This window comes from Panthera tigris, chromosome A1, assembly GCF_018350195.1.
Source record: "Panthera tigris isolate Pti1 chromosome A1, P.tigris_Pti1_mat1.1, whole genome shotgun sequence".
Taxonomy (NCBI): domain Eukaryota; kingdom Metazoa; phylum Chordata; class Mammalia; order Carnivora; family Felidae; genus Panthera; species Panthera tigris.
Window position 1 is genome coordinate 89,594,240 of NC_056660.1, and position 12,275 is coordinate 89,606,514.

At 52.4% G+C, this 12,275-nt stretch overlaps 1 protein-coding gene across 2 annotated transcripts in view; it reads left to right on the forward strand.

Moving 5' to 3' along the window:
- Positions 1 to 4,558: 4,558 nt before the first annotated feature.
- Positions 4,559 to 12,275, forward strand: part of GFPT2 (glutamine-fructose-6-phosphate transaminase 2) — a 47,593-nt gene continuing 39,876 nt past the window's right edge. The window contains exon 1 of one of the 2 annotated variants that reach the window (XM_042981869.1): positions 4,559 to 4,653. In XM_042981869.1, the coding sequence (XP_042837803.1) occupies positions 4,647 to 4,653 (7 nt within the window). In that variant the 5' untranslated portion in view covers positions 4,559 to 4,646. Of the gene's footprint in view, positions 4,654 to 7,039; positions 7,102 to 12,275 lie in introns of those variants that run through there. The other variant, XM_042981877.1, reaches the window with a different exon arrangement.

Here is a 12,275-nt window from a genome sequence, read left to right on the forward strand (position 1 = left end):
GTGGTATAACCATATTATTGTTTAAATAATGACTACCAATGCAAAGAATATTGTTTTGGGGCGGTCGTAAAAAAACTTGACAGGATTAACCCTTACAAGATTCTTTTTTATTTCCTTCCTAAAATGAATGTGTATCTTTCCTGGAAGAACAAAGTTATACAGATTTATAATTAACTTTGTTATTTTGTTAAATTAATTTCCAGTCATAAAAGAATATGGGAGCTCAGGCTTGTGACAGAACTCCTCCTCAGTCCCTGCAGAAGAGAGAAAGAAGTTGGAAAAAGTCCGTGGCTCCAAGGAACTCTTTAGGAAGGTCACCTCCGTGCTGAGCTGAAAGGGAAGGGAGGGCCTCTCTTGCCTCAATGCTGGCCTTGGGGCTGGGAGAGTGGGGGCAGCCATCTGGTGACCCAAAATGAGCCGGACAATGCTTCCCCTCTCCCATGCCCCGGCCAACCTCCTGAGACCTTACTCCCTCCAGGCCTACACTCAGGGCAGAATTCCTGCCTCAGTTTCCGATCCAGATCTCCATTGCTGGCTGTCCTCGAACCCTGGTCCTGGGGCCAGTCGTTAAAACCCTCCCTAGCCTTGCGCCTCTGCACCCCACCCCACCCCTATCCACTCCACCAGAACCCAACCCCATAGAAGAGAAAAGGGAGGAGTCTGGGGGGCATGGCTTCCTGCCCCAAGCCCAGGTCTGGCCTCATACCTCGCTCTGCTTGTGCTCCCCACCACAGATCTCAGCTGAGGATGAGCCACCCTGAGGCAAGGAACTCTACCCAGGTAGTCTCTGGCCTGGGTTCCCTGAACCTTGTCTGCCATGGGCACTATTCCAGGTTCCCTAAGAATCTCGTGCCCCAACCCCTGGAGGGAGTGATCCGATGCAGAGCTCCAGCTACACACCTCAGCACCCTGCCCCCCCCCCAGCTCCCTGGACCCTCTGCTGAAGCTTGGGAAGGCCTGCGCCGCATGGCTCTTGGCAGGGCTGGGTCCCTGGGACCTTCAGGAGCTGACATCGAGGTCTGCCTGGCATTTCTGCTTTCAGAGGGGAACAAGAAGATCAGGAGGAACCGGTGACTACCCTGGGCCACCCAGTGGCCACAGCCCAGCTGGGATAAGTGGAGACTGGTGGTGAGGGCCCCGATGACAGCATGGGAGCTGTTGAAAGCCCAGCTAGGAATCCCACAGGAGTTAGAGGGCAGCCCTCATCATAGCTGGAACCCTATAACCCACTCCAGGACCCAGTGGAAACGTTAAAGGAAAAAAAAAAGCATCTGAACAGACGCTGTGGCCCAAGGCTAGCAAGCACATTCCGTGTCTACCAGGACAGCCGTGGGACTTAGTGGACTATGTGGAAAGAGGAGAAGGAAGTAGATTTCTGGGTTTTTTGGGAGAAACCAGTCAGTGAACAAATTCCCCCAGTTATATAAAAGTTGACTTGAGATCTGAAAAAAATGGGCAGGTGAAGAAACCACATCTGTGGCTGCTCTTACCTAATCCAGCATGTGGTCTTATTCTGTTGGCCAGAATGGTCAAGGTCACTCCTGGAAAGTGAGGCCAGAGCCATCCATGGTGATCAGCCAGGCCCTGTGGGTTTCTGGCTCCAGCTCAATTCTCAGGCACAGAATTCTCCTGGGAGCACAGGTATGGAGCCAGGCTAGGCAAGGCATCTACCCATGGTCTTGTATCCTTCTTCTGAGAGGGGCCACGCCTGGGCCTCCTGATCCAGACCAGCCCCCTACTTCCTGGCTGTGTGACTTGGGGCAGATTGTTTAATCTTACTAAATCCCAGGGGCCTCCTGGGTTGTAACAAGACAGGTCCCTGACCAGGTTGAGGGCAGGAAGGGGCAGCACCTTATAGGTTGGGGCCACCAGCTGCGTAACTGCTTCCCTGAACCTCAGATCACAGTTCCAGGAGGTTGAAGCAATCAGGACTCAATTTGGTTGCGAATGACAGAAGTCACTTTGAAGTGCCTCCAGTGAAGATGGGAATCAGGACTCAATTTGGTTGCGAATGACAGAAGTCACTTTGAAGTGCCTCCAGTGAAGATGGGAACTTATTGAGCCTTGATACCAAGAATTCCAGGAATAAATCTGGCTTCAGCCCCAGCTAAACCCAGGGGCTCCAAAAAAATGTGCATCTTCAGGGCTCCTGATGGCCCAGTTAGTTGAGTGTCCTGATTCTAGATTTCAGCTCAGGTGATGATCTCAGGGTCATGGGATCAAGCTCCGTTGTCAGGCTCTATGTTCAGTGTGGAGCCTGCTTAAGATTCTCTGTGTCTCTCCCTTTCTCTCTTTCCCTCTTTCCCTCTGTTCCTTTCCCCTGCTCGTGCTGTGTGTCTCTCTCTCTCTCTCTCTCTCTCTCTCTCTCTCTCAAAAAACAAATGTGCACCTGTCTCCATCCTAGAGATCTGTTTTGCTCTGGATTGCCTCACTCTTGGACAGCTTCTCCCCACCCCACCCCAAAGTTGACAAGAGGGTCCCCAGCATCACCAGTCTACCTTCCAGACAGCTGTGCCATCAGACAGGGAAGAAGCTCATCTTTTCGGATCTCTCCCATGTCCCTGAGCAGGTTGTCAAGAGCTCAGCATGAGCCACATGCTGATTCCTGAACCAATGCCAGGGCCAGGGGGACCTAGTGGCTATGTGGTCCAGGTCACATAACTAGTCCCAAAGCAGGAGGGATAATGGGCTAGCAGATGCAGATACCTCCACAGGGGTCCTAGCATCCATGCCACTCCTCACTGGGGAGCTGGATGGGAGATAGATCTGGAAGCTGCTAGGATCCCAGGGCTCCTGGTGTCTTGGTGCTTGCAGAGGGCCTGATGACACCATGCTGTTCCCACCTCAGTTACATAGGGTGGGACTCGAGTTCCCATCTCTGGGCTGGGGCAGAACAGCCTCATCTCCAGACTCCAAACTCCAGCTATCATCGTCAGCAGTGGGACCTTTGCACATGCCTGAACTTCCCTTCTCCAGTCTGTTAACTTCCTCTGGCAAGCTGCCCTGGGTCTACACTGACCTGTACCAACTCCAGCCCCAGCCCAGTCCCAGGCAGAGTCTGGCCCCCTCCCCACCAACCTGCCCTGCCCCCTCCCTGTCTCCCAATCCCAACCTGGAATTTTCTTGTTCTCCTGGTGTCACTGGATTAATGTCTGCCTCCCACCACTCGGTAAGTGCCACATGAGTCCCTGGAATGGACTATTTCCACTCATCATTAAGTCCCATTAAGCATCAGGACAGGTATGAAGCAGCTGCTTAGGAATGAGGGAATGAATGGATGAACGAAATGAAAGTGACCCTGCAGAGTGAAGGGTGAAAGGCAAACACAGCTGCTCCAGAACCGGTTCCACTATTTCCCAGCAGGATGACTCAACCAAACCCCTTCCTTACTGTGGCTGAGCCTCAGTTTCCTCAACGGGCAAGTGGGTAAACCAAACACCTTCTCCCCCGTAGGACCTGCAGAGCCCTGGTGAAGCTACAGAGATTAATTACATCAGGAAAAATGCCAGAGACAAGACGCAAAAAGTTTCGTTTTGTGCTCTAACACGACTGGGGAGGATCTGTTTAGAATATCAAGATTTTTTTTTTTTTTTAAGTAAAATAAAAAACACCAGATGGCTTCAAAGTACGCCAGTGTTGGGCCAGTTCTCGTGACCTTCCTCGGGAGACCGAGGCCCGGAGCGCAGTGGGGAGGGGAGGAGACGGCCGGGAACCAGGGCGGAGGAGCTCAAGTCTCAGTGACTCACAGCTGGGCCCCATTCGGGCTCCAGGCGGGTGGGCGGAGAAGCCCCTGGCTTGTGCAGGCCAGTGCGCTGAGGACAGGTCCGCCAGCGCTGCTCCAGGAGGGGTTGGTTCCCTGGGTCGCCCCTGCTTGGCTCACGACCTGGGGGGAATCCTCATCTTGAAGCTCCGGCTCTCCAGGAAATCCCGGGTTCGAATTCTGCCACTGCCGGAATTTGTCAATTCCGGCTGCCCTGTTTTGGCAAAGTCCCTTTCCACCTCGGAGGGGGCCTCAGTTTTCTCATTTATCAATCAGGCTCTAGAGTTCTCTCCTTACAGAGAGGGGACCAGGCTTGAACACCTACAGTGTGCAGCGATTCTGGTGCCCTCGGAGAAGCCCGGCAAACAGAAGGGCGCACAGGGGAACACGTGCGTCACGCCCGCCATTGTGCTCTGCGTCTTAATCCTCATCAGGACCAGGCAGGTAGGTTCCATTGTCATCCCATTTTACAGACTGGGAAACTGAAGCACAAAGCGATTCAGTCCCCTGTCCAAGGTCCCACGCCTAGACCGAGCCTGAGTCTGGGTCTGAACTCAGACGGTCTCCACCCCCCCGGTCCATCTTCAGGACCCGACACCCAGGCGTTACAGACCGAACTTGCGCCTGGGAGCCGCCCCTCGCCCAGTTCCCTGACTCCTGGGGGCCCAGTCCCCACCGTTGTCACGACAACCGGGGACCAATGGGGAGCAGGCAGGCAGGAGGAGGCCCCGCCCCGGCCCCGCCTCTGGCGGAGGGCTCCGAGCTATAAGGTCCTGAGGCCGAGCGGCGGGAGTCCAGGCCCGCGGAGCGTCAGGCGCGCACGGAATTCCGAGTGTCCAGAGCGCGCAGAATCCCAGAGCCGCGAAGGGCGCAAGCAGCAGCCACGATGTGCGGTGAGTGTGGTGGCCGCGGGTTCCGGCTCCCCAGTCTCTCGGCGCCTGGGCCCGAGAGCCGGGCGCCGGGGACCCGGAGGTGGTGCGGGATGGGGGCATCGATCTGTCCAGGTCCGAGAAGGGGCTTTCACCGGCCGGGCCTGCCTCCTTCTGCCTCTTGTCTCCGAGTGGGTGTCCCAGGGAGGGGTGGGGGAGAAGGGTGCCCAACCCTGGTGTCGGACTTGAGGGCGACCCGGCCCGGCCGCCCACGGAGGGACGAAATTGGTCCTGTCCCGGGCCTGGACCCTCACAACACAGAGGTATCCTCCCTCCCTCCCCCCATGTCCAGTGAGAAAAGCACCCCAAGTCGCCCACAAAGGCGGCCACGCGCAAGCTCACGCATCTGGGGCGCGGGGTGCCCAGCACTGCTCTCAGCCCACCGCGCCCACCCAGGAGAGGCGACCCCACCTGCAACCTCCCGGCAGCCGGCCGGGCTCGCCCCGTGGCGTCGGGAGCTGCCCTCGTGCGCTCGGGAAGGGCCTGTGCGTTCTCCTCGCGTGCCAAAATGAACCTCTTGTCCCTAGAAGGGTCGATTCCATGTTGCCGCCTCTTTGCTGAAAGAGCTCTCGGCGAGGCTTGGGGGGAAAGGCAGCATGGACCGCCGAGCCTCGAGGCAAAGCTGGGAGAAGGAGTCCGGGACGAGGAGTGGGGCTGGGCTCCGGCGTCCTGAACACCGCGGCGCCTCGGCGCTGTCCCGGGAGACTGCTGGGCCATGGCGAGGGCTGCTGCGGCCCTGCGCGCACATCTGCAATTCCTTACTCTCCTGGCTGGGCCGCCTCCGCTGGCTGGGGAGAGGGCCGGGAACTTGTGCTGGGACAAAAGGTCACTGTGCCTTTTTTATTTTTTTTTTCCCTGAGTAGGATTCAGTTACCCATTCCAGCCTCCTGTGGCTGGAGGACCTGGTGGAACTTTTGAAGCCATGAAAGGCCTCTGTCTGACTTCGCCCAGGGCTGTGGGGCGGGATGTGCCAGCGGTGAGCCCTGGGCCAAGATCTGTACAGGCCTTGTTTCTGAGGCCAACGGCTCCTGAAAGTGTAAAAGAACCACTGACCAAGGAGCCCACAGCTCGCTTTGGGATGCAGACTCCCCCAGGCCAAGCGGGCATCAATTTAAATTCCTGAACTTTCAGCCAAAATCTCCGGGCTACAGGGCATCGTTAACAATGTATAGGGCTGCCTTGGATGTTTCCCGAGAGAGAGAGAGAGAGAGAGAGAGAGAGAGAGAGAGAGAGAAGAAGCAAAGGTGGCAGTTTTGCCAGAAGCCCTTTGGGTTCTAAACCCTTCAGTGTGGCATTCAAGGCCCTTGGCCAACTGGTGGCCTTAGAGCCAGACTAGTGCACTGACCAAGACCCTTGCTCTGCCTCTCCAGCACTGGCAATTTCCCTCCTTTCTCCTTTCAGGTGCCCTTCTGGGCCCGCCTCTCCCCCAGCCTGCCTTCCTGCTTCCAACTTGCATCTAGCTTTCTCTGTTGTCTCTCTGAGCCCATCTCTGCAAAGAGAGATGGGCTCAGACTCTCCAAATCTGGGGTCCAGTTCTGCTCTCTTAAAGGGCTGCACATGTCTTGTCCCCTAAGGAAAGGATGAGCTTTGGCCCTGTGACTACCTATATCCTTACATCAAGCCCCCCCACCCCAGCCTATCCCACCCACCTTGCAGCCCTTGGTTAAGTCAGGGAGTGATATCCAACGTGGGAAAGTTATTTCTTTTCACCTGGGTGCTAATGTGTCATTTACAGAGCCCCTCTCCCCCCCGCCCCACTGGCTGAGCACCCCTTGCATGGAGAAGGCCGTCCCAAGTCAAACCTGACAACAGCTGCTGTCGAGAATTAAACACGTTGTTCTCGTTTTTTGTTTGTTTGTTTCTGGATAATGGCCTGTGTGTGCATGACAAGTGATACTGGTTTTCCTTTTTATGGTTGTGTTCTTTTGTAGAGCATTTATGTCAGTTTTCAAACACTTGGTCAATTTTATAGAAAAATGTTAAGGCAATGATTGCGTACTTGGTACAAGGACAGGGCAGAAATTGTGAAGAAGCTCCTGGAATAAGTCCCTTACCCTCATCAACTTTCCATTTGGGGAACTGGAAGCCGAAGGGGTCTGCTCATGCCTCTGTCTGAGCAGGAGCAGTCTTAGGTCTTCTCTCTGGGCTGGCTGTGGCCCTGCTGTGATCTGCCACCTCGAATGCCACCTGTGATGTGGTCACATCTTCAGGGCTGTTCCGTCCATGGTCAGCAGGGGTTGAGCTGAGAGCCTTCCCTTCAGCTGCTAATGATCAGGCTTAGGTTGGCTCTTACTCCCCGTTGTCTACTCCACTTCTCCCGCAGAAACCTGGACCCAGTGCTAGCTGACCCTGCACACACTGAGAAGATGCCCCTCAGAGCTTCAGTGCACTGAGAGTTTAGCTGAGGGACAGGTAGGTTTTGTTGACATCTGAGAGACGCTGGCATGTTGCTGTCTGCCAATAGAAAGGTTACTATCTTCCCATTCCTCCTCTCCTTCCTTCTTTGCTCGGCCATTAGTGAAGTGCTGCTCCTGGAGAAGTCCTGTGTTTTCCAGGCCCTGGGGCCACATGGGCACGAGCCTCCCCTCAGAGAAGGGGCAAGGAGTTGGAGAGGCAGGTGGTCACCAAGCAGGGATGGGGTAGCTCACTAGGTAAAAGCTGCCACAGAGAGAAGACATCTGACACAAGCCACAGCCTGGTAACTCTGTGCCAAACCAGTCGGCAGACATCTTTCTGTGTGGTACACAGGGCTTAAACTTTATGTTTTAAAGTCTTCCATTACAAAATTGGGAGATTTCACATAAGTAGGGAGGATTTTCAAGTTCTCTTGAAAAAATCTGATGAGCAGCCTTGAGTTATATATATCTGAATATTGCACTGTGGCCCCTAGGATGATGGGTGCTAGCTCACCAGTCCTCCCGCCCAGCTGCCTCACTCACTGATGTTACCTGATGGCCCACACGCAGTCTTAGTTGAGACCCCAGCACTGCAGAGGCAGGGAGCACTAACTTTCCCAGGAACAGTGCTGCAAGAGCCTGGCCTCAAGTATGAGCTCCATAGAGAGAAGAGGGTGACAGGTGTGCCAGGCTGAGGGCACAGCATGTTCAAGGGTATGGCGGTGTGGACCACGCACGCATGAAAGTTTGGCAAAAAGGATTGCACTTACCATCCATGAATTTTTTTTTAATGTTTTATTTATTTTTGAGAGAGAGAGAGAGCATGCAAGGAGGGGAGGGGCAGAAAGAGGGGGGCAGAGAATCCGGAGCAGGCTCTGCACTGACAACAGGGACCCCAATGTGGGACTTGAACTCACAAACCATGAGATCATGAGCTGAGCTTATGTCAAGTCAGACGCTCAACCAAGTGAGCCACCCAGTTGCACCCCCATCCATGAATTCTTAAGTCTGCCCTATCCTTTACTCCTGCATTTAGTAATTTATGAGAGGGGTGGAAAAAAACTTGGCCATGGAAAATTAGCAAATTCTTAGATTTTGCTAGAAGGTAAAAAGACTTTGAAGCCGTTACCTTTTGTCTTAGTTGGTATATTAGTTTCCGCTGGCTGCTGTAACAAATTACCACAAACTTGTTGCTTTAAAACAACCTAAATTTATTTTCTCACAGTTTCGGAGGCTAGAAGTCCAAAACTCAGTTTTATGGGACTAAAATCAAGGTGTCAGCAGGGCCCCACTTCCTCTGGACACTCTAGGAAAGAATCTGTCCCTTGCCTCTTCCAGCTTTGGTGGCTGCCAGCATCCCTCAGCTTGCATCTCTTGATTCCAGTCTGTGCCTCTGTGGTCACCTCACCTTCTCTTCCATGTCAAATGTCCCTCTGCCTCCCTTTCATAACAATACTTGTGATTGCATTTAGGGCCCAACTGGATAATCCAGGAAAGTCTCCCATCTCAAGATCTTTAATTTAATCATATCTCCAAAGACCTTTTTGCATCAAGATATTTTTATAGCTTCCAGGGATTAGGACCCGATATCTTTGAGGGCCATTGTTTATTTATCCATTATCCAATAATTTTTAAAAACATTTTTAATGTTTATTTATTTCAAGAGAGAGAGAGAGTATGTGATCAGGGGAAGGGAAGAGAGAGAGGTAGACACAGAATCCAAAGCAGGCTCCAGGCTCTGAGCTGTCAGCACAGAGCCTGACCCAGGGCTTGAAGGCTTGAACTCATGAACTGTGAGATCATGACCTGAGCTGAAGGCAGACGCTTTACCGACTGAGACACCCAGCTTCCCCTATCCATTATCCAATAATTTATCCATTATTATTTGGGCTCTGGCTTTTAGGTGCCTTCCCCAAGAATAGTCCAGTGTTGCTAATCTCAGATGGTCAAGTCATGGCCACAGGGATGTTGGCCAGAGGCTACCAGTCTCCCCTCTATGTCTGACACACACATGGAAGTGCCCTGGTCCCAGAACTTGCAGACTGGACCCACCATAGTCAGAAGGTGAATGTAGGCATCAGTTAAAGACCCCATCCTTCACTGGCATGGTGCTACATACCCCATTTGACCAAATAGTTTCCAGTTTTTCTAGAAGTCAGGGCTTGTGTCCTGTAAATATGGCACTCACTCCATTTGGCCTCCATGCATGTAGATATTCTTCCTACTCATCTCTTCCCTGTGAGAAGCAGGTGTGGTTTCATTCCCCAGAATCAAAAGGGGCCAGGACACACACATACACACACACACACATCTATCTGCTTACACAGCAGTCTTTAGGAGAGCTTGTCATGTGCTTAGGGAGGTTGTCTCTCATTTCAGCTGAGGAAACAAAGTTCCAGGGAGTTTACAAGACACAGGGGAGAGCTCAGACTTCTTCTGGCTCTGGGAACCCTGTCATATCTAACACACTCCTTTCCTCCCTGTAATGGTTCAGTTCATGGAAGGGTACCTCAGAAGGGGCTGGACTGGAGTTCTTGGGGAACAGACTCTGGGGTCAGATTGCTTGCCTTGCTATGTCCCCAAGCCACAAGAGCCTCGCCAAACAGAGCCCCTGCTCAGGGATGTGCTGCTAAATGTTTGACCACTGGCTCACCATGGCTAATTTCAGGTCATCAATGTGAAGTCCCTCATGGTGGAGTTGAGAAGAGGTGCATATGGTTGGCTCACGGAAGCCAGTCCTAGAAGTTCCCGAACCCTGCTGGCATCCTGCCCACAAGACCACTGCATGCACTCTCAGACAGACGGCTTCCCAGAAACCATCTGGGGAGGGGCTCAGGGCTGGAAGTGATCTTCCCACCTCCTCCTCCCCTTCATCACGCCATTCCTCCATCAGTTGGTCTTATTCACTGGGGGTTTCCCAAGTTCACAGGAACCTTCTGGAAATTCGGTGATGTAACATTAGCAGACAGTGCTTTTACATTGAAGGATTATTTTCATATTTAGTGAAATTTGCTCGTAAAGGGAGATGGACTGGAGGTTACAAACACCCTTGGGAGAAAGTTCTGGAGATTGATGCAAAAAGAAGCAAGTTGATCTGATCGGCTGCCTCTTTCGTTTTCCAAGGGAGTATTTCACCAAAAAAAAGTTTGACTTTATTTTTACGGCCAAATTTTGGCAGTTTAAACAAGACTTCACACTTTCTTGAAAGCGTGTTTTAGTACAATTTAGAGTATATGTTGTTTCTCCCTTTGCTCTTTGTGAAATCCTGAAATGACAAGGACAACAAGAACTTTTTTCTTAAAAATAGAAATGCCTTGCCCACATTTACTGCAGGAAGTGGAGTCTCCTGTTATCACAAGGATTCCAGTGGTGTGGTAAACTTTAACCCATGGGGTCCCAGAGAAGCCAGAGGCAGGGTGAGGCCGTCCTCAGAAGATCCAGTTCCCTCCTGACCTTGAGCCAGGCTTTGGGGTCCCTGTGTCTTTGTGTGAGAACACTGCCGTGGGACCTCTCGTCCTCTTGGCACCTCTGCCTTTGGTCTTGTTTCTGCGAGGAGGCAGCAGGAATTGTAGTCCCCACGCATCAATATGGTGCTGCCCAGAGAGGTCACAGCCTCCACTGTGGTCTTCTTGGTTGGCCCAGTGGCCTCCCTGACCTGGGGGCCTCACCCAGGACAGTAGACCTGCTCCATAACTAGCACACCACATACAAATACCCAACAGTCAAACCCACACTCACAGCCACATGCACTCACACACACCCAACACTCAAACCCACACACACCCAACACTCAAACCCACACTCACACATATACACACTCACACTCATTCCACACTCAAACCCACACTCACACCCATACACACTCACACCCACCCAACACTCAAACACACACTCATATCCACACCCACCCAACACTCAAACACCCACTCACACCTATACACACCCAACATTCAAACACACACTCACACCCACACACACTCACACTCACTCCACACTCAAACCCACACTCACACCCATACACACACACACACCCAACACTCAAACCCACACTCACACCCACACACACTCACACTCAAACCCACACTCACACCCATACACACACACCCCCAACACTCAAACTCACACTCACACCCACACACACTCACACTCACTCCACACTCAAACCCACACTCACACCCATACACACACACCCCCAACACTCAAACTCACACTCACACCCATACACACACACACCCAACACTCAAACCCACACTCACACCTATACACACTCACACTCATTCCACACTCAAACCCACACTCACACCCATACACACTCAACCCACCCAACACTCAAACCCACACTCATATCCACACCCACCCAACACTCAAACTCACACTCAAACCCACACTCACACCCATACACACACACCTCCAACACTCAAACTCACACTCACACCCACACACACTCACACTCACTCCACACTCAAACCCACACTCACACCCATACACACACACCCCCAACACTCAAACTCACACTCACACCTATACACACACCCACCCAACACTCAAACCCACACTCACACCTATACACACTCACACTCATTCCACACTCAAACCCACACTCACACCCATACACACTCACACCCACCCAACACTCAAACCCACACTCATATCCACATCCACCCAACACTCAAACACACACTCACACCTATACACACCCAACACTCAAACTCACACTCACACCCATACACACACCCACCCAACACTCAAACCCACACTCATATCCACACCCACCCAACACTCAAACCCACACTCACACCCATATACTCACACACACAACAGCCAAACCCACACACACATACCTAACACTCAACCTATACTCACACCTATACATGCTCATACTCATACACACCCACAGACACCCAACACTCAAACCCACATTCACACCCACACATGCTCATACTCATGCACACTCACACCCAACACTCAAATACAAATTCACACATACACATGCACACTCATACTCTCACACACACCCAACACTCAAACACACATTCGCATCCACTCATATATATTCACACACCCCAACACGCTCACTCACACACATACACACCCTGATACTCAGACACTCACATGTATACACACACTCTCACAAACACACATGCTCAGGAATTTTGTGAGAAAGAAATCCAACCGGCATGTCTTCTGCCT